The sequence below is a fragment of the Puma concolor genome, chromosome D1 (genome assembly GCF_028749965.1).
Source record: "Puma concolor isolate L17-30 chromosome D1, mPumCon1.1.hap2, whole genome shotgun sequence".
Lineage (NCBI taxonomy): Eukaryota > Metazoa > Chordata > Mammalia > Carnivora > Felidae > Puma > Puma concolor.
The window spans coordinates 55,984,768-56,006,664 of record NC_141676.1 but is presented as its reverse complement, the minus strand read 5'-3'; the positions used below and the strand labels follow the sequence as shown (position 1 = coordinate 56,006,664).

Sequence of the window (21,897 nt, the reverse complement as noted above, 5' to 3'; positions counted from 1 at the left end):
TTGCGTCTTGGGTGGCGGGAGCGGGAAGGGTATTCGGATTGTCGCGCCTCCGCTCCGTGGAGGAAAGTGCTCTGTGGCCCCAAATCCAGTCCCTGCACCTGAGTACCCCCAGGAACCCGACCCTTCGCACCCTACTACCTTCTCGATCCCGCCGGCGCCTCAGAGCTGCAGTCCCGTCTCGAATCCCTCAGCGCCTCAGCCACTAGCCGCGATGCATGTAATCAAGCGAGGTGAGAAGCCGGGGAGGGGGCGGCGGGTTAGTGGGGGGCAGGTAAAGGGGTCGCGGGCTGCCGCCGCCCTTGCAGTCGGCGGCACCCGCCCGCCTCCACCGCTTCCCGCCCTGCCCGCAGAGGCTTCCCGCCCTGTCAAGCCCGCTCGGCCTCTGGCTTGCGTCAGTCTGACCCTCCCACCCCCCACAAGGCCTTCAGTCTGAGCCCCCTCGGCTTTGTCATCCTGGCGCCTTTCTAAAGAGTAATACCTCCCCTTTAACGGGTGGTTCCTGTGTGAGCCGAGCACTTTCCAGGCAGTGTTTATTAGCTCCTCTTCTCAGGTGAAGAATCTGAAGTGCAGAGAGAGGTCTGTTGACTAACGCAAGGCCACCCAGTTAGTTGATGGTGAGGCCAGGGTTCGAACCCATGGCTAACATCGGAGTTGTATTGGAAGACCCTGGGGCTGATGAGCTGTCCTAGGGACTGGGAGGAGCCGGGAAGAAGGGATTCAGCCCTAAACGGGCACCTATCAGTTTCCTGATCTCTTCTGTGGGGTGAAAGAGAAAAGATCTTAGACACAGACAGACACCCCTGGAATTTGCCCTTTGCACGACGTGTGTTGCCACTTGCCCCAGGAGTAGTCTCGGAGGAGTTTGGGACTGGGACTAGTGATACAGAATCAGAGTAGGGTGGCAAAGACAACTTCTGACAGGATGAGTACTGGGAAGGGCCTGGGACTTGTGTTCTTCCTCAACAGTTATTTCCCGTTAGACTTGCTGAGTTTCTCCTTTGTGCCAGCCCTTTGCTTGGCAGTGTGAAATTGTAAGAGGAGACGGTCCCTGCCTTGCCAAAAGGTTTAATCGGTTTGGAAAAACAAGAGCAAAACATACATTTAGCAGAGAACCGTATGAGGCAGGTATGAACAAGTTTCAACTTGAACCTACTTGCCCCTGTTAAAGCAATAAAGTTATTTCAAAATTGTAGGCACTTAGTAAATACTGGTTGACTGGATATTTTGTCCACTAGGCTGTGAGTGTTTCAAAGATCGGGACTTTATGCCTATACTTAACACAGGACTTACCGTGAATAGGAATTCAAAGAATGAATGAGAATTATTTTATTTTTTATTTATTATATTATTTTTTTTTTAATTTTTTTTTCAACGTTTATTTATTTTTGGGACAGAGAGAGACAGAGCATGAACGGGGGAGGGTCAGAGAGAGAGGGAGACACAGAATCGGAAACAGGCTCCAGGCTCTGAGCCATCAGCCCAGAGCCTGACGCGGGGCTCGAACTCACGGACCGCGAGATCGTGACCTGGCTGAAGTCGGACGCTTAACCGACTGCGCCACCCAGGCGCCCCGAGAATTATTTTAAAATATAGGATGGATATAGGGGTGCCTGGGTGGCTCAGTTGGTTAAGTGTCTGGCTTCGGCTCAGGTCATGATCTCATGGTCCATGGGTTTGAGCCCTGTCTGGCTCCGTGCTGACAGCTCAGAGCCTGGAACCTGCTTCAGATTCTGTGTCTCCCTCTCTCTCTGCCCCCCCCCCCCCCCCACACGCTCTGTCTCTTTCTCTCTCTCTCTGAAAAATAAATAAACATTAAAGAAGTATATATGATATAATAAATGCTAGGGGTAGGCAGGTGGTTGATTTGGTTTTGTCTGGGTAGTTTAATAAAAGCCAAGAGATGGAGAAGTGGACAGTGGTGGTCCATCTTCTAATCTTTAGTATCTTGAGAACATCATTCTCTGAAATTCCTAGTCTTCCATTTTAGCTCACGAAACCAAAGACCAAAATACATAGTGCACTTTTATTGGTCCTTTCCTGTGAATGAGATGAGCATCTAGTTTTTTAGACCTTTAAAAAAAGGAGGATGAGGATCCCCTTATGGTAAGTCTGTAACAAATAGGAATTGAAAACTTGTGAACCTAAATTACTGGAGTAGGTAACATCTCTATGTTATATTTTTCAGCTTTGGGCCCACTTTAAAATGCTGTAGTTTAGATGGTACTTCCTACAACAAGCTCTGAAAGGCAGGGCTTATTTTGTTTCTCATTCCTTCAGAGAACATAATTTGATCCAGATGAGTCTCTGCTAGATTCTGCCAGTGTAGTATTTATCAGGGCTTGTTAATATACAAAGTGGTACTGGGGCGCCTGGGTGGCGCAGTCGGTTAAGCATCCGACTTCAGCCAGGTCACGATCTCGCGGTCCGGGAGTTCGAGCCCCGCGTCAGGCTCTGGGCTGATGGCTCAGAGCCTGGAGCCTGTTTCTGATTCTGTGTCTCCCTCTCTCTCTGCCCCTCCCCCGTTCATGCTCTGTCTCTCTCTGTCCCAAAAATAAAATAAACGTTAAAAAAAAAAAAATTAAAAAAAAAAAAATATACAAAGTGGTACTTTGGTTTCTTTTATTTTTGACTTTTATGGGCTTAGGGTTTTTCTTTTTCTCTCTCATTTTTGCCATGCCAGTGAGTAGCAGACTGACTTATGTAGTTTTTTTAATTTTAAAGTAATTATCCAGGAGGGCAGCTGGCAGTCAACCTACTAGTATAGTAGTCCTCCCCCACTTATCTGGGGTTTTGCTTTCCACGGTTTCAGTTACCCGGACATCCATGATCTGGAAGCAGATGATTCTCCTGAGTATTGTCAAAAGGTCAATAGTAGCCTAACTCTACATCACAATGCCTATGACTTTCACCTCATTTCATCCCATCATATATTCATTTTGTCATCTGACATCATCCTGGTACCACAAGGTATTTTGAGAGAGAGAGAGACCACATTCACATAATTTTTATCATAGTATATTGTTATAATAGTTTTATTTTATTATTAGTTATTGTTTATCTTTACTGTACCTAATTTATAAATTAAACTTTATCATAGGTCTGTATGTACAGGAAAAAACAGTATATATGAGGCCCAGTATACTTTCTGTGATTTCAGGCATCCATTGGGGGTCTTGGAATGTATCCTCTGCCACAAAGGGGTACTACTCTATTTACTCAATGTGCTTATATCTTGCTAAGCACTGTGAGGGAAATAATAGAGGAAGAAGGCAGCTCCATCTTCAGAGATCTTAGGATTGTTAGGGACATAGGATTAATCATATGAAAATTGTTAGGTAACAGAAGGAAATAGTAGATGAGTATTTCTCTTGCTGTCTTTAGCTATTTTTTTTTTTTTTTTTCCTAATGGGAGAGTATTGTATTCCTCAAGGAGATTAAGGTTAAAGAATAAAAGTTGAGAATCATTGCAATAAATGCAGTGTAGCTGACTGAGTTGTAAAGTGTGCTTTGGAATGCAGTATAGGGTTTTCAAAACATTGGGTTGTAACCCATAGTAAAAATTATATTTTACATCATGACTGAGAACATGCCAGTCTGTGTGTGTGTGTGTGTGTGTGTGTGTGTGTGTGTGTGTGTGTATTCATGAAATGAAAAAATTTTTTTTCAAAATAATTCCTTTTAAAGCATCCACTTGTACTCTGATAATCACTCTTCTATTCCAAATCTGTTCTCTAGCTCTCCCTCTCTTTTCCCTGCTTATCTCCCTTCCTGTTTTCTCCCTTCCTTCTTAATTCCTTTTACAGCCCACTGTATTATTTTACAAGTCTGTGTGGAAACTCTGCTGGGCACTGAGATTAAGGCTGAGTAGGCAGACATGGTTCCTGTTTTCAAAGATCTTACAATCAATTGATAAAGATAGACACATTTATTTTCATTATTTTTGTTTTAAGTTTATTTTGAGAGCAAGCGAGCGTGAGCTGGAGATAGGCAGAGAGAGCGAGGGAGAGAGTCAGCACAGAGCCCAAGACACAGCCCGACCCAGGGCTCAGTCTCCGGAACCATGAGATCACACCTGACCTGAAATCGAGTCAGACTCTCCACCAACTGAGCCATCCGGGCGCCCCAAAGATAGACATGTTTAAGAACTTAATATAATAAAATATGATACTCTGAAAAGTAAAGTAAAGGCTGTAGGAGGCCATTCATTCAGTTTTTCAGAAAGCATTTATTTAGTACTTCTTTGTGCCAGGAACTGTTTTAGGTAGTAGAGATTACAGCAATGAACCAAACAAGGTAAATCCCTTTTCTCATGGCATTTACATTCTGGTGTGGGTGAGAGTGGTATGTATATGTAAGAAACAAGTAAATATAAGAATCAGTCAACTTCAGATCATGATTAGGGAGATGATGATAGTAAAACAGTAATGTAATAAAGGTGATTGAGAAGGTAACCTTAGGTTAGATAGTCAGGGAAAGGTCTGAGGAGCTGGCATTTGAGCTGAGCTCTGAGTAGTATTAAGAGCCAGCTGTGTGAAGATCTGTGGGTTAAACATTCCAGGTAGAGGGGATAGAAAATCATACCTTGTAGAAGAGGCACATCCTTGGTTAACTTACAGTATAGCAAAGTCTTCCTGAAGAGAGAATTAGAGAAGTTTGTAATCAAGAGGACATCAGACAATTAGTATTCTAGAGGATTTCAGAAGAGGAAGAGGTCAGTGTAAGTTTGAGTGCTTGGGGCAGGTCCCGTGGTATAAGCATTGATGTGGGTGTGGGAATGGGAGGCGCTATTGGAACTTAATGTTATTTTCACAGGGAACAGGTGAAAAAGTGATAGAGGGCCAAATTAAGGAAGGTTTTCCTTGAGAGAAGAGGATAATGTAGGCAGTGAGAAGCAGGGATTAATGATGTGATGAAGTCAGCATCTGAGTTGCAAAGCTGACCAAGTGGAATGATAGGCTAGAAAATGGGCCTTTAGACTTCCCCTTCCAGGGTGAGTCGGTATAATTGCTGTTGTATTTTTGTCAGTTTCCTGATTAACTTGGCAGCTGCAGAAATCTGTTTGTAAATATTGCTTTGTGATCATCTCTCTGCTTAGTTAGCCAGTTGGTAGAGCATTGAGGGCCTAGTCCCAGTGTGGGCCAGTAAATTAACTCTGTTGCAGGGTTAAGCACTGCATATGTGAATCTGGCCAGAACAGGAGATCACAATGGTGGTCAGAAAGAGGGCTGTCATAGTGTTCAGATATTAGTGCAGAAGAAAAAATATCCTGTTTTATTGATGAAAGGTTAGTAGTGGTGTCTTAATTTTAATTTATTCTTCATCCAACATTTGAGAACTTACCTTGGGTCAGCCACTGAACTAAGTTTTAACATAAAGATGTGAATGAGAAGGCCAAGTGTAAACATATAATTAACATGTTGCCCTTTAGTTACAAGTTAAAAAGGATTGGGGATGGGGAACAGAGAAGATAAACCAAATGAATCAGTTTGGGGTACTAACATTTATTGAGTGCCTCTTTTGTATCATATACTGTGATCAGTGTTTTCCCAATAAGAGCAGCTTTTTAAAAAAAAAAAATGAGATATAATAATTGTAATTATACCAAAGCTTTTAAGACAAAAGCACTTTTTTACCTAATCTCATTTTGTTGTTATAGTAAACTGATGTAGTAAGAAGAGGTATAATAATTATCCTTATTCTGTAAATGAAGATCTGTAATGTCTGGTCATATTGTGTGGCTTGCCCAAGACAAGCTATTTAGTGATTGGATGTATCTACTATTCTTGACAGGAGTAAATAAATAAAGGTTGGATGAACTACCATTGAAGTTAAACTAAGAATAATAGGACTTTGTCTGGAAGGACAAAGAGGATATATTCTGAATACAGAATCGTAAAAGGACTAACTAGATAAGGTCTACATGTATTTGCTTACCATATCCCAGAAATATGAAAACTAAGAGGTTGGAAAAAGCAAAACAAAAACTAAGAAGCCTCTGGAAGATTGTCTTGAATTACAAATAGAAGTATGTCTTTACATGGTATGAAGTACATTCAAAATCATGAATATGTAAGACAAATTTATCATGAAGATGTTGGACAGGTTTTAAATCATTTAACATTTCCTAAATATTTGAGTACCTTGCTAGGCCTCGGTTCTTGGTCAGGGCACTGGACAGTGTATTGGTAAATAAAACTTGCAAAAATATTTTTTCCTTTTGGAAGTTATATTCTAGCAGATGAGTGGGGAGCTCACACGGTAAACAAATACATAAATAAAGTACATAGTAAGTCAGATGGTACTAAGTGCTGTAGAGAAAAACTAAGCAGAGAAGGAGGAGGGGGGTAAGAAGAGCAAGGCTGTGTTTGGAGCATTGCAGTTTATTTATTTATTTTTGTTAAAAAATTTTTTTTTAGTTTATTTATTTTGAGAGAGAGCAAGCAGGAGTTGAGGAGAAGCAGAGAGAAGGAGCGAGAGAATCGTAAGCAGGCTCCACACTGACAGCGTAGAGCCTTACACGGGGCTTGAACTCACAAATCATGAGATCATGACCTGAGCTAAAAACCTAGAGTTGGCCACTTAACTGACTGAGCCAGCCAGGTGCCCATGGGGTATTGCAGTTTAAAAACAGGGTGATCAGGGGCACCTGGGTGGCTCAGTCAGTTGGGTGTCCGACTTTGGCTCAGGTCACGATCTCACTGCTTGTGGGTTTGAGCCCCACATCAAGCTCTGTGCTGACAGCTCAGGGCCTGGAGCCTGCTTTGGATTCTGTGTCTCCGTCTCTCTCTGCCCCTCCCCTGCTCATGCTCTCTCTCTCTCTTAAAAATAAATAAATGTTAAAAAAAATAAAAATAGGGTGATCAAAGAAGCCTCACTGGGAAGATAGCATTGACCAAATACCTAAAAGAGTATAGATAGCAAGGAGGCCAAGGTTGCCAGGGTTGAGTAAGTGAGGAAGGTGGGAAAGAAGAAGGTAAAGTTGGGGAAGGGCGGGGGCACACAGGATAGATTGTGTAGGATTCTATGGACTATAATGATTGTACTCGTAATGATTTTGACTTTTATTCTGGAGGAGATTTGCGGGGGATAATGTCATGATTTTGACTTAAGTGTTTTTTTTTTTTAACGTTTATTTATTCATTTTTGAGAGAGAGAGAGAGAGCGCACAATCAGGTGAGGGGCAAAAAGAGAGGGAGAGAGAGAATCCAAAGCAAGCTCTGAGCTGCCATTGCAGAAGCCAGTGCAGAGCTCGAACTCACGAACCGAGAGATTATGACAGGAGCTGAAGTCAGACGCTTAATCGACTGAGCGACCCAGGCATCCCTGGACTTAAGCTTTTTGTTTTTTTGTTTGTTTATTTATTTATTTTGAGAGAGAGAGAGACAGAGAGAGCAGGGGGAAGGGCAGAGAGAGAGGGGGAGAGAGAATCCCAAGCAGGCTCCATACTGCCAGCGCAGAAGAGCCCGACATGGGACTTGATCCCATAAATGGTGAGATCATGACCTGAGTTGAAAGCAAGAGTTGATGCTCAACCGACTAAGCCACCCAGGCACCCCGACTTAAGTTTTAAAGAATAATTCTGACTGCTATCTGGGATAAAGGGAGAAGCATCATTTGGGAAGTTATTGCAAGAATCCAACTGATTTTTAATGTAAAGGAAGAAGGGAAGACTTTCAGTATAAAATCCCTACTTTTTGAAGACACAAAAAATTTTTTGATGAATCTGTTGGGGTCTGAACTTTATCTGTGAAATAGCATCTCATGTTCATCAATATTCAAAATTCGTGTGTTAATTACCTTTGATTCTTTGACATCGCTATGTTATTAAGTGCTAACGTGAATTGCATGGTTTGATTCTTCAGATGGCCGCCAAGAGCGGGTTATGTTCGACAAAATTACGTCTCGAATCCAGAAGCTATGTTATGGACTTAATATGGATTTTGTTGACCCTGTAAGTAAATATGGTTTATATTTAAACCTTGTTTCATGTGATTCTTTTTACTAGTCTCTCTTATCTCTTATCATTCACTTGATACATATTTTGGTTTGATATTTTGGTTATGGCGTTGGATATAAAATTCATTGCTTAATGTTTATTTTCTAAAAAACAAAAACAAAACAAAATTCTAAAACTGGGTCCTGTGAGTTCTTTTCAGAGAACTATGAAAAGAACTCACAGAACTCACTCTCTGGAAAGAACTCACAGGACCCAAATTTAGAAAGACTTCCTTGAGTAAATTGTTGTATTCATAAGTGGAAAAGCCTATAGAAAAGCTTCTTTTGGAGTTATGGTCATTTGGATAGGAACTGGTTTGAAATTTGCTTTTTTGTTATCTATGTAGAAAGAATACATTTAAGTAATATAAAGTGGATTTCATGGACAACATTTAAATTAAGGAGAACTATTCATAAGCAAGTTTTTCTGTTTTTCTCATTTTTTGTAACTTAGCTACTCTAGACCCTTATCAACTCTTCTCTGGATTGCTGTCTGTAGTGGTCTCTAAAGTGTCCTCCTGGCCTTCCTCTAATCTTGCCCTCTTCAGATGCATCTTACACATAGCTTCCAAGATGATCTTTGAAATAGAATCTATAAGAACCCTTTTTCCAAACCCATTCATATTGCCCCAGCTTTATTTAGGTATTTTATCTGTACTGTTGTGGCGCTGGTGCTGGCCTCAGCATTAATTACGTGATATGGATATTCGTTATATGTCTCTGTCCTCCTCTAGAATCGAGGGTGGGCTGTGTCTTATTCTTGTGATATCCAACAGTGCTTGGCATATATGTAATTAGACACTTGATAAATATTGAATTGACCAAAATGTTCAAAAGAAAATAATTTTAAATAACCTTAGAACATGCATATTATAAATTCTTTTATATTTAACAATATAAATAATATTATAAATAAATAGGAATGTAAGTAAAATATACTTATATTTTACATTTGTTTTTATATTTAGGAATTCTAAATAATAATTAGAATAGTTGAATATTTGGGGCGCCTGGGTGGCTCGGTCGGTTAAGCGTCCAACTTCGGCTCAGGTCATGATCTCACGGTCCGTGGGTTTGAGCCCCGCGTTGGGCTCTGTGCTGACAGCTCGGAGCCTGGAGCCTGTTTCCGATTCTGTGTCTCCCTCTCTCTCTGACCCTCCCCCATTCATGCTCTGTCTCTCTCTGTCTCAAAAATAAATAAATGTTAAAAAAAAAAAATTAAAAAAAAAAAAGAATAGTTGAATATTAGAGTTGGAATGAATCTGAGAGATCAAACTATTTCATCTTCCTGGTTTAGAGATAAGAAAGTTCCAAAGACAGGGGAGTGAGATGTACAAGTGACTTGTTATTTTATCCTGAATTCTGATTACTTGCCATGTAGCACCAGAAGCTATTCAGAAGACTTCACTACTCTTTTACTGAACATAACTTATATCTTGGATCTGAGAAGAAAGTGATCAGGAGCAACTTGGGCTTAGGTATAATATAAGTAGAATTGATTATAAACTAGTGATACACACACACACACACACACACACACACACACACACACACTTTTTTTGAAGGGGGCATGCTTTGGTTAACTGGGAAGTGCATTGATTTTCTGTTGGATTAAGGTGTCTTAAAGATTCAGTCAACACCCACATATATACAACTTAGAATTTGTTTTTCTTTCCTTTTCTTTATTTTGTTTTTAATGTTTACTTATTTTTGAGAGAATGCGAGAGACAGTGCAAGCAGCGGAGGGGCAGACAGAGGGAGACACAGAATCTGAAGCGGGCTCCAGGCTCTGAGCTGTCAGCCCAGAGCCCGACGCGGGGCTCAAACTCACGAACCGTGAGATCATGACCTGAGCCGAAGTCAAGACGCTTAACCGACTGAGCCACTCAGGCGCCCCTAGACTTTGTTTTTCTTAAAAATATATGGTAATAACTTGTGCATTGTGTGTTTTAAAAAGGGGAACCTCTTACAGTATGGTCTTGAAAACAGTGAAATACAGTGAGGTTGAATGGGATGTGGAGCAGAAGACTTAGTAACTGTGGGCAAGTCCCAGTATCCTGAGCCTTAGTTTCTCATGTAGAGTGGTGATGGTAATAATGTCCATCTCACATGGTGACTGAAATGTCAGAGAAGATTATGAAAATTGAGCTACTTTGTGACTACTTGTGAAGTGCTAAAGAAAGGGTAGTCATTAAATTATTTGATGAAGGGGCGCCTGGGTGGCGCAGTCGGTTAAGCGTCCGACTTCAGCCAGGTCACGATCTCGCGGTCCGTGAGTTCGAGCCCCGCGTCAGGCTCTGGGCTGATGGCTCAGAGCCTGGAGCCTGTTTCTGATTCTGTGTCTCCCTCTCTCTCTGCCCCTCCCCCGTTCATGCTCTGTCTCTCTCTGTCCCCCCCCAAAAAAAATAAATAAACGTTGAAAAAAATTAAAAAAAAAAAAAATTATTTGATGAGTCTGCCTCAACCCTAATTTATACCTTTATCTCCTTTAATTGGAATGATTAAAGTTTGATTCATTTGTTTTCTCATACTTGTCCTTAGGTAGAATTGGGGGGAAATGGGTAAGTATATAGCTCAAACCCTGGTCACAGAGGGAGAATTTGAATGAAAGATGAGGAAATACTTATAAAATCACTGGTTTGTTTTTAGCTATTTTCCTGTGAGACTATTAATCTTTATAAAAGCTATACTTGGATTTTCTGTTTGTTTGGTGACACCTCTTCATAGCAAATGTAGTATGCATTGTCTGGTGGATCTATTGGTTTATGTGTTCTTATTACTAAGTTTCCCATAGTTTATTCTGAAAGATAATTTTTCAGGAAAGGTAGTTGTCTATTTTGTTTTGATAACAAATTTGATGGCTTTATTCATTGCTCTTTTAAGGAGGCTAGTGGTTCTTGGAGAAGCTCAAGTAATTCTTGGTTTTGTTTTTATAGGCTCAGATCACCATGAAAGTAATCCAGGGCTTATACAGTGGGGTCACCACTGTGGAACTAGATACTTTGGCTGCTGAAACAGCTGCGACCTTGACTACCAAGCACCCTGACTATGCCATCCTGGCAGCAAGGATTGCGGTCTCCAACTTGCACAAAGAAACAAAGAAAGTGTTCAGTGGTGAGTCTCCAGGAAAAAGTTAGACTTCTCAGAAAATTTATAAGGCTACTAAAATGAAACCCTAAATATCAAAAGTTACATCTTACTTTAAAAGTGTGCGTATTAGTGGCAGAGAAGAGACTGGAACTTCTGTTTCTCCATGCTGCTGACCTGCATGAGAAAGTCAGTGGATCCTTTTCTTCTCTCTCTCTCTCTCTCTTTTCTTTTCTTTTTTTTTTTTTTTAAAGCCCATCAGTGGTTCATGGTGGTTTGGTTGGTAAAATGAGTAATATTTATTGGCAAATTCTAGGTTGAACAAAATGTCTTTTGTCACCATTAGCAAGCATTTCATTCTATCACTCATTTTATAGCTCAGGGAATGTGGGCAAAAGAAGGTTAAATAATTTGTTCAGTGTGTAAAAAGTGATATATGAAAAGTCAGCTGGTAGACTGAGAGTACAAGTCTTTTGGCTCAATTGCAGATTATTATTTGGAGCTCAAATATCACCCTCTTCATTGGATTTATTGTATATATATTAGTTTTCCGAAAATTGTTCTATAGATTCAAGATAATCCCAATCAAAATGTCAGCATTATGTGTGCTTATATAAGTTTTATATGTAAATGCAGAGAGCCACACTCTGCTATCTGCTGTGATGTCTTGAAGAACAAAGTGAGAGGGCTAACTGTTTATAGAAATGAAATGCTTGTGATGATAAATTATGAATTTAAAGTTGAGTTTCTATTCTGTTGGGATAAAAAACAATTGAGATAATAATTTCTGCTTTTCTGTATTTTCAACCAATAATTCTCAGTGGGGTTGGTCATCAGAATCACTGGGGAATCTTTTTCACATTACAAGAGCCTATGTTTACTCTAACTCTGGAAGATGTTTCCTTTACTGAGATATTAATCTATATTTATTCAACATGTATACGTTTATTGAGCACTTTCTATGCTAGGCAGTCAGATAGGGTGGCATGAAAAAAAGGGTTGAAAACCCTGACTGTTATCTGAGGATTGAATTTGCTGTTAAGTGATTTTGATATTTATTTATTTATTAAAATTTTTTTTTTTAGATGTGATGGAAGATCTCTACAACTACATAAATCCACATAATGGCAAACACTCTCCCATGGTGGCCAAGTCAACACTGGATATTGTTTTGGCCAATAAAGATGTATGTATAGTGCTTTTCTGGTGAAAATTTTTTTATGGATTCCTTTTTTTTTTTTTTAAAGCAAGCATATTTTTAAAAATTTAAACATTATAAATAGTATAGGTAAAAAGTAATTCTTTCTCCTTCTCTGAATCCTGTTTTCTAGAGCAAGAATGTTTTATCATTTTTAACTATATTTTTCTAGAGCTGTTCTATAATATATGTGTGTATGTGTGTGTGTACGTGTACATATATGTTTTTCCTTTTAGTGGTAGTATACTATGCATACTGCTCTTGCTGATACTTTTTTCACTTTAAGTTTATCCTGGAGATAGTTTTATATCAACATTTATGAACTTACCCTATTCTTTCTAACAGCTGCATGGCTTTCCAGTTTATAGATTTATTATCATTGTACATATATGTAAGAATTGCTCTGGTGATGAATATTTGTTTTCCATTTCTTGCTGCAGCAAATATCCTTGTATGGTAGGTGCTTTGCTCATAGATGAGTATATCAGTAAGATAAATCCCTTCAGTGGAGTTGCTTAGCCAAAGAGTATGTGCATTCAAAAATTTAGTAGACATTGCCAAACTGACTCCCAGCATAAAATCTTTAGAGATCTTGCTCAGCAACTTAAAAGTTGTTCACTTGTGTTTTAATCCCTTTCTTAACTAGATCCCACAGGACAAAAAAGGGAAAGATGTGTAGGTCTAGCCAGCCCTTTTGTACATGGATTTATTTACCATGTTTTTACCTTTGGTAATAGAATGATTAGTCAACTGTCTCTCTAAATGGGTATCTGATGTTAAAGAGAGTGAGAGAAAACTGAGTTGTTGTGTGTTGTTCATATGTGTAATCTTGAAGACAGGTTAAAAACAAAAATAGGGGCACATGGGTGGCTCAGTTGGTTGTATCCATCTCTTGATCTCAGCTCGGGTCATGATCTCACAGTTGTTGGATCCAGCCCTGCCTTGGGCTCCACGCTGAGCATGGAGCCTGCTTAAGATGCTCTCTTCTCCCTCTGCTCCTCCCCCCTCTCATGCATGCTCTCTCTCTCAAAAACCAAACCAAACCAAACCCCAAAAATAAAGAAGAGCAAAAACCTATATTTATAAAATAAATACTGATAAGCAAGTATTTCAGTTCCCCATTACTTGGGCTAGGCACCTACCTGCCTTTGACAACAAAGATGCCCTTAAACATTTAAGAGTAAAGGAGGAGTGTCATATAGATTTTTCTAGTTCTTGGGCATGGATCATTCTACAGAAAGCATTTCTGTTTTGTGTTTTGAAGAACAATAATAACTCCATTTTTTTCTATCCAAAATGACTGTACCTAGTTGCTTTTGTTTTCCTCTAAACAGCTTTATAGCAAAGAAAAACTCTGTAACAATGACCAATTTTGCTATAAATCTCATTGTCATGACACTAGTTTATTTAAAACCTGTTAAAGGACCATGGATTTTGAAGAGCCTTAGAATTAATGTAATCCTACCCTCTGTCATTCTTTATTAAACTGTTATGTGCAGTTTAAAATGGGCTAATTTTGAAATAAAAATATGTAGTAGTAAATATGTGGTACTAATACCTTTAAATTAACAGGTAGTCTAAAAACATGTTTAAGGATGATAATGTCTCTTATGCTTATGTTCTTTCCTTCTTTAATTACAGATTAACTGTAAATATAATAGGGGAAGTTTGGAAAATCCCATTTATATTTTTATTTATGTACAGCTTACATATACATGTTTTCTTTTAGTCTTTTAATATACATGTTTTTAAACCTAATCAAGATACTCTATATACTGTTTTACTTTCCTAATGTTAGATATAAATTTCTAGTCTACAACAATACTTAGTGTTCTTCCTTTGTATCCTATGTCAGTTTTAGTTTCAGGGCTGAAAGAGATCAGATTTTGTGAAAATCTAATTATCTTAATTATGGTTTTTTTTGTTTGTTTGTTTTTTAACCCCTATTAGCGCCTGAATTCTGCCATTATCTATGACCGAGATTTCTCTTATAATTACTTTGGATTTAAGGTAAATAATGGATTCTAAATAAGTGGGAATTCCTCATTAAATCAGCAAACACAGGTTTTTGTTTATGTTTTAATGATACAATTATAAAAGCAATAAGTTTTGGGAGTTGGGATGGACCTGGGGGATTAGGTTAGGGTGGCGATGGTTGTTTGAATTCAGGAAAGTTTTTGAATTTTACAGGTATTACTTGTGGATTACTTAAGGAGATATGTAGATACTTGGCTAGAATGATTCCGTATTATTCTATTTATGTAACAACTATTTATTGAATCCCTACCATGTACAAAGTGCATTTTAAGGTACTTTTGTGTTGATAAACAGTATTGTGCAATGATTGAGAACATGAATGTCAGGCCATCTGGGTTCAAATCTCTGCTCTCTTATTTAGCTGGTTAATTTTTTTTTTTTTTTTTTTAGCTGGTTACTTAATCTCTCTGTGCTTATTTCCTCACCTTTTGAATGGGGATAATGATAATAAAATTTCAACAATAAATTCTCTTGAGAATTAAATGACTCTGTGTGTGTGTATTGCTTACATCAGTGCCTAGCTTTACAACAGCACTTTGCAAGTATTAACCATAATGATGATGATGATGGTGAATACCACGACTTCTGCATTTAACATTTTACACATTAATATAGAGCTGGCTTTTTCTAGAAGTTTTCATGTAGTCTTTTCCAAAACAGATGGCCAACTGATAATGTTCCAGACTGAAGCTAGTAAAAGTATATATGCTATTTTTCTCATTTAAAATAATACAAAAACTGAGAATATTTCAATAGATTGCCTTATTGGGAAAGCTGTATTGTGTCTTTAAAAACTGTGCTCTGGAAGTTTTTTGGTTGCTTTGCTTTTTCTAGACTCTGGAGCGATCCTATTTGTTGAAGATCAATGGAAAAGGTGAGAAATGAACATGTTTGTTATATTTTCTGTTTATTATATTGAACATAGAGCTTTGAGCTATTAGCCTTAACATTTCTATTTGAGCACTAACATTTTTTTTTTAGTTTTTTAAAATTAATTAATTATTTTTTAATTTACATCTTAGTTAGCATATACTACAGCAATGATTTCAGGAGTAGATTCCTAATGCCCCTTACCTGTTTAGCTCATCCTTCCCTCCTGTAACCCCTCCAGCAACTCTTTGTTTGTTCTCTATATTTAAGAGTCTCTTATGTTTTGTCCCCCTCCCTGTTTTTATATTATTTTTGCTTCCCTTCCCTTATGTTCATCTGTTTTGTATCTTAAATTCCTCATATGAGTGAAGTCATATATTTGTCTTTCTCTGATTAATTTTGCTTAGCATAATACCCTCTAGTTCCATCCACATAGTTGCAGATGGCAAGATTTCATCCGCCATATATATATATATATACACACACACATACACACACACCACATATTCTTTATCCATTCATCTGTTGATGGACATTTGGGCTGTTTCCATACTTTGGCTATTGTCAATAGCACTACTATAAACATTGGGATGCATGAGCCCCTTCGAAACAGCATACCTGTATCCCTTGGATAAATATCTAGTACTGCAATTGCTGGGTTGTAGGGTAGTTCTTATTTATTTATTTATTTATTTATTTTTTAATTTAATTTTTTTTTTTTTTTTTAATTTACACCCAAATTAGTTAGCATACAGTGCAACAATGATTTCAGGAGTAGATTCCTTAGTGCCGCTTACCCATTTAGCCCATCCCCCCCCCCCCTCCTCCAGTAACCCTCTGTTCTCCATATTTATGAGTCTCTTCTGGTTTTGTCACCCTCCCTGTTTTTATATTATTTTTGTTTCCCTTCCCTTATGTTCATCTGCTTTGTCTCTTAAAGTCCTCATATGCATGAAGTCATATGATTTTTGTCTTTCGCTGACTAATTTCACTTAGCATAATACCCTCCAGTTCCATCCACGTAGTTGCAAATGGCAAAGTTTCATTCTTTTTGATTGTCGAGTAATAACTCCATTGTGTGTGTGTGTGTGTGTGTGTGTGTGTGTGTGTGTGTGTGTGTGTGTATACACTACATTTTCTTTATCCATTCATCCATTGATGGACATTTGGGCTCTTTCCATACTTTGGCTATTGTTGATGGCGAGCACTAACATTTTTAACTTTAGATTTGGTTTATGATTAATTGTTGGTGCTTATTGGTATAAAGTTTTTTAAATTGTCTTTGGTGTTCCTGTTTTGACTCCAGTACATGTCTCAGCCTAGTTTTTCTGACATGTCCCATCATGTGAAACTCCATTTGTTTTTAGTGGCTGAAAGACCACAGCATATGTTGATGAGGGTATCTGTGGGGATTCATGAAGAAGATATTGATGCTGCTATTGAAACATATAATCTTCTTTCTGAGAAGTGGTTTACCCATGCCTCTCCCACTCTCTTCAATGCTGGTACCAACCGCCCACAGCTTTCTAGGTAGGTGTCCTGTATGTTTGCTTTTAATGTTCTGAAATGGTTTTGATTAGGGAAGTAAACCTTGACCTGAAGAAACAAGGCAGTTAATCACATACAAATTAATGCAAATGAGGGAACAAAGCTGTAGTGATTCACTGATAGCATGATTTTTACATAGGAAATTCAAGAGCATCTACAGATAAATGATCAGAATTAAAAAGAGATTCTGACAAAGCATCTGGATATAAGTTCAGTATTAATGAAGTTTCCTATTTTAGCCCTTAGAAGATTAACTTTTAACGTGTATCATTTATAATACTGGAAGGTACCTAGGAATAGATCTAATAAAAGATGTGTAAGACTTTTAGTATATGTGTTGCCGAAGCGAGCACAAGATGTGTAAGACTTTTAAGGAGAAAATTCTAAAACATAATTGAGGGACATTAAAACAATGGAGAGTGATTTTATATCATAAATGGATTTAATATTATAAAGATGTCAATTTTTCTCAATTTATGGATCCAGTCAAAATGTCAACATGCGGATTCCAAAATTTATTCAGAAGAGCAAAAGACTAAGAACAATTTAGTAGGCTTTTCAAAGATACCAGGTCCTAATCCCTGGAACCTGTAAATGTTAATTTATAAGGAAAAATGATCTTTGTAAATATGATTAAGAAGGATCTTGACATAGGAGGTTGTCCTGAATTATCCAAGTGGGCCCTAAATCCGATCAGAAGTATCTTTATAAGAGAAAGGCTGAGGGGGATAAGATACATACAAAAGAGAGGAGGCAATGTGAAGATAAAGGCAGAAATTGGAGTGATGTGGCTATAAGCAAAGGGGCTACCAGAAGCTAAAAGAGGCAGCGAATATTTCCCCTAGAGCCTCTGGAGGGAGTGTTCTTGATTCTGGCCCAGTGAAACTTATGTTAAACTTCTGGCCTCCAGAACTGTTTCAACCCAGCAAGTTGGTGGTAATTTTTTAGGGCAGCCACAGGAAACTAACATAAATAGCAAAGCAGGTTTTGAAGAAAAAGCCCTACCAGATTTCAAGACTACTCTAATGCTATGGCAATTAAGACAGTGTGGTATTTACCCTGAGATAAGTAAACCACAGGAATGTAACAGAGAGCCCAGAAAGAGATTCAGGCTTATAAGAGAACTTGATGTATAATTGAGGTGTTACTGCATTTCACTGGGGGAAACGGTGCTAGGGAAATTGGTTATCCTATGGGGGAAAATTAGATTTCCTGTTTTCATTCCATATACAGAAATATGTTAAAAAAAAAATCTAAATGTGAAAGTAAAATCTTTTAGAACATTAGAGAAAATAGATAAATATTTTTCTTCCTACTTTTTACTATGAGTTTCAAATATTCAGAAAAGTTTGAAGGAAGGACAGTAAATGTCTATACACTCACCTCTGCCTAGATAAAAAAACTATTACCATTTTATCATATGTATATGTATGTATTTTTTATCTTTAAAATTTTTAAAAATTTTTTGATTTTTTTGAAAGTAAGTTGTAGACATCATGACTCTTAATACTTCATCATGCATCTTAATGGGAGATTATATGTGATCTCAGAATGATGAAAGATTTCTTAAAGTAGGTATACTAGATAAAACATCATAAAGGAAAAATTGACTACATTAAAATTAAAAACTAATGTGAACCAAAAACAAAATGGAAAAACAAGTTTCAGCCTGACAGAAGATATTGGCAGTGTATGTTAACTATCAAGGGATTACAAGAAAAAGACGGGCTCCTGGGTGGCTCTGTCAGTTAGGTGTCTGACTCTTGATTTCAGCTCAGGTCATGATCATGTTTGGTTAGTTTGAGGCCTGCATCAGGCTCTGTGCTGACAGTGTGGAGTCTGCTTGGGATACTCCGTCTCCCCTGCTCCCTGCCCTTCCCATGCTCATGTGTTCACTTGCTCTCTCTCTCTCTCCCTCAAAAATAAATACGCATTTAAAAAATTTAAAAATCAAAAAATATTTAACGTTTATTTTTGAGAGAGAAACAGATTGAGAGTGGGGGAGGGGCAGAGAGAGGGAAACACAGAAACTGAAGCAGGCTCCAGGCTCTGAGCTGTCAGCACAGAGCCTGACGCAGGGCTCGAACCCACGAACCGTGAGATCATGACCTGAGCTGAAGTTGGACGCTTAACTGACTGAGTCACCCAGGTACTCCAAACATTAAAAAAAATTTTAAAAAGTTGGGGAAGCACCTGGGCAGCTCAGTCAATTAAGCGTTCGACTTTGGCTCAGGTTATGATCTCATGGTTTGTGGGTTCGAGCCCTATTTCAGGCTCTGTGCTGATAGCTCAGAGCCTTGAGCCTACTTCGGATTCTGTGTCTCCTTCTCACTGCCCCTCCCCTGCTCACACTCTGTCTCTCCTATCTCTGCAAAAATAAACAAACATTAAAAAGAAATAAAAAAAAAGAAAAAGACCTAAAACTAAATAGAAACATGGGCAAAGGATAAAATAATTCACAGAAGAAACTTGACTGGCCAGTAAACATGTGAGGTGATAAATAAACTTTGCTAGTAATTAGGAAAATGAAAGTTAACATAATGAGATATTTCATGCCTATCAGACTGATAAAAATTAAAAGGCTGGTAATACCAAGTGTTGGTAAGAATGTAGAACATAGGGAACTCTCATACATTGCTAAGTGAGTATACTTACCCATCCACTTTGGACAATCTTTAGTATAGTGGAACATAATGCGTATCTTTTGACCTAGCATTTCCTGTTGTGGGTTTATTTTCTACAAAAATCCTTACACCTAAGTCCCAGGAGATATGTTCAAGAATTTCCACAGCAACATTGTGTAGAATAGAAAACAAATTGGAAAATCCGAATACCCATCTACAGGCAAATGGACAAGTGTATTGGCATAGCCATACAGTGGAACAACTTATAGCAAAGAAAGTAAACTAACTAGTGACATGTACCAGTAGGAATGAACAATATTGAGTTAAAGCAAGTTGCAGAAGGATAAATGAAATTTAAAAATGTAGAATGTATATAAATGTTTTTAGAAGGTAGAAATGCATGGAAATGGTATGGGATTGCAATTAGACTATATATGTAGTGTCGGTTTTCTTGATGTAGGTGATAAGTACAAAGTATATGTCATATTATTCTCTGTATCTTTTTGAATGTTGTCATATTTAATGGAAAAAGTCAATGGATAGAATTCATTTGAATGGATGTATATTCAAGATAGTGAAGGGATCCTTGGTACAGTAAGTAAAGTTCCTGAGGTAGGGAGCAAGATGAGATCCAAAGCACAAGTTGGAGGGGTTGTCTTCCAAAAGACTGTAAAGCAGCTAACTTTTGGAGGACCTGTCAAAGAACTGACCATTGGATAGATGTTTTTTTATTTCATAAATTTTTCTTGGCTTACTAATAGGTTGGAAAGACCTATTATTGATCTATGCGTAGGAATTTGCAGGAAAAATGTGTTAAGGCACATCTGCAGTCTGATAAACATGTGAGTTAATATTTTTGACTTTATTGTAAGACTTCCTTCTAGGCTTAACATCTGGGATAGGCAGCAAGATATTTTTAAAATAATAGGATATGTTGATATGTCTTGTGTCATATCCAGTAAAAGTTTTTTTAATTTTTTTTCTAAAATAACTAGGAATTTTGTAAACTTCAAATCTTATTTGCCCAACTTACTGTTTTGGGGGTGTATAGTCAGTGTTGTTTCTCTGCTTTGTTTCATTTCCTTGCTGAATTGTGACTTTTTTTTCCCCTGTAGCTGCTTCCTTCTGAGTATGAAAGATGATAGTATTGAAGGCATTTATGACACTCTAAAGCAGTGTGCATTGATTTCCAAGTCTGCTGGTGGAATTGGTGTCGCTGTGAGTTGTATTCGAGCTACTGGCAGCTACATTGCTGGGGTAAGCTTCTGTTTTATGACTAAAAGATTGTAGGATAAAAAGATAAGCAGCCAGGCTTATCGTTGAGAGGGCATACGCTGGAGCTTGGGAGACCTGGGTCTCTGGTAAGTGCTAACTGGCTGTGTGACTTGGAGGGAGTCATTTCACTATTTCTAGCTTCTGGTTTAGATTAGATGATCTGTCGGATTTTTTTGGCTCAGATTTTGGAATTTGGATTTGGTGCGATAATAATAGCAGCTATCATTTATTGATTGCTTATTATATGCTAAATTTGTTATAAAAGTTTAACTGAGTTACTCATTTAATCCTTGCTACAAGCCATACGATATGGGTACCATTAGAGACACATGGTAGGAACTTTACTCTTTACAATAACTTTGTGATTAAAGGCAATATCATCTTCATTTTACAAGTGAGGAATCTGAGGCTTAGAAAATTAAATTACTTCCAGAGATCAGTCACTTAATATGTAGTAGAGCCAGGATTCATGTTTTACAAGTTGGCTCTTTATGATGTAAATTTAGCCCTTTGCTAGTTCATTATTTATTGGGAGTCAAGATGAAGATATTGGATAAGAAAGACCTGGATTTAAATCCTATCTCCTCTACTTAGTAGTAATGCAGCCTAGCATAAGTTATTTTACATCTCTGGGTTTGTTTCCTCACCTGTAATGTGAAGAAAATATCTGACCCTACAGAAGAAAGTTAGGGAGTCCAGAAGGAAACTATTCTATTACATAGTGTTTTGGAGCACTTAACACACAATAATAGGGTGAGCCATTGCTCACTTATCTTTCTAGTCTGTTTAAAGGCTTACCTTAGAGTTAGAAGGATTATTTTAAAAATTTGATGAGGTATCTTTTAGGAGTCTTTGTGTTTTCTTATCTTCATTCTAGAATCCATTTATTGTTGAGAATCTCCATATATCTTTATTGTCTTCATTTATCCACTGTGTATAATTCTTACTGTAAGTTGCCTTTTGGGAAAAAGACACCGTAGTTGTGTTTTTATTCTACTCAAAGTATATCTTTATATAATGACCATTATAAGGTATGGAGGTTAAGTTCAGCTACCCTGGTTTCAGATTCTTTTGACTTGTAATTGTAAATTAGAGATGCAACAAGAACATTAAAACAACAATTAGGGGAAAACAATATTTTGTTTATTTTATATTGGGTATTCTGTTTATAAAGGGAGAGATGGAAAGCAGATAAAACTTTATATAGACTGGGAGAGCTTTTGTAACATATTCACTGTTGAGCCAATTTGTTCTTTTCCATGC

The 21,897-nt window shown here is 37.9% G+C and overlaps 1 protein-coding gene across 1 annotated transcript in view; it reads left to right on the top strand.

Annotated features, from left to right (window-relative positions):
- Positions 1-21,897, top strand: part of RRM1 (ribonucleotide reductase catalytic subunit M1) — a 37,272-nt gene continuing 15,375 nt past the window's right edge. Inside the window, exons 1-8 of the mRNA XM_025929218.2 lie at positions 1-230; positions 7,863-7,951; positions 10,932-11,109; positions 12,168-12,268; positions 14,231-14,290; positions 15,152-15,191; positions 16,555-16,717; positions 20,475-20,616. Of these exons, the coding sequence (XP_025785003.1) occupies positions 212-230; positions 7,863-7,951; positions 10,932-11,109; positions 12,168-12,268; positions 14,231-14,290; positions 15,152-15,191; positions 16,555-16,717; positions 20,475-20,616 (792 nt within the window). The 5' untranslated portion in view covers positions 1-211. The remainder of the gene's footprint in view (positions 231-7,862; positions 7,952-10,931; positions 11,110-12,167; positions 12,269-14,230; positions 14,291-15,151; positions 15,192-16,554; positions 16,718-20,474; positions 20,617-21,897) is intronic.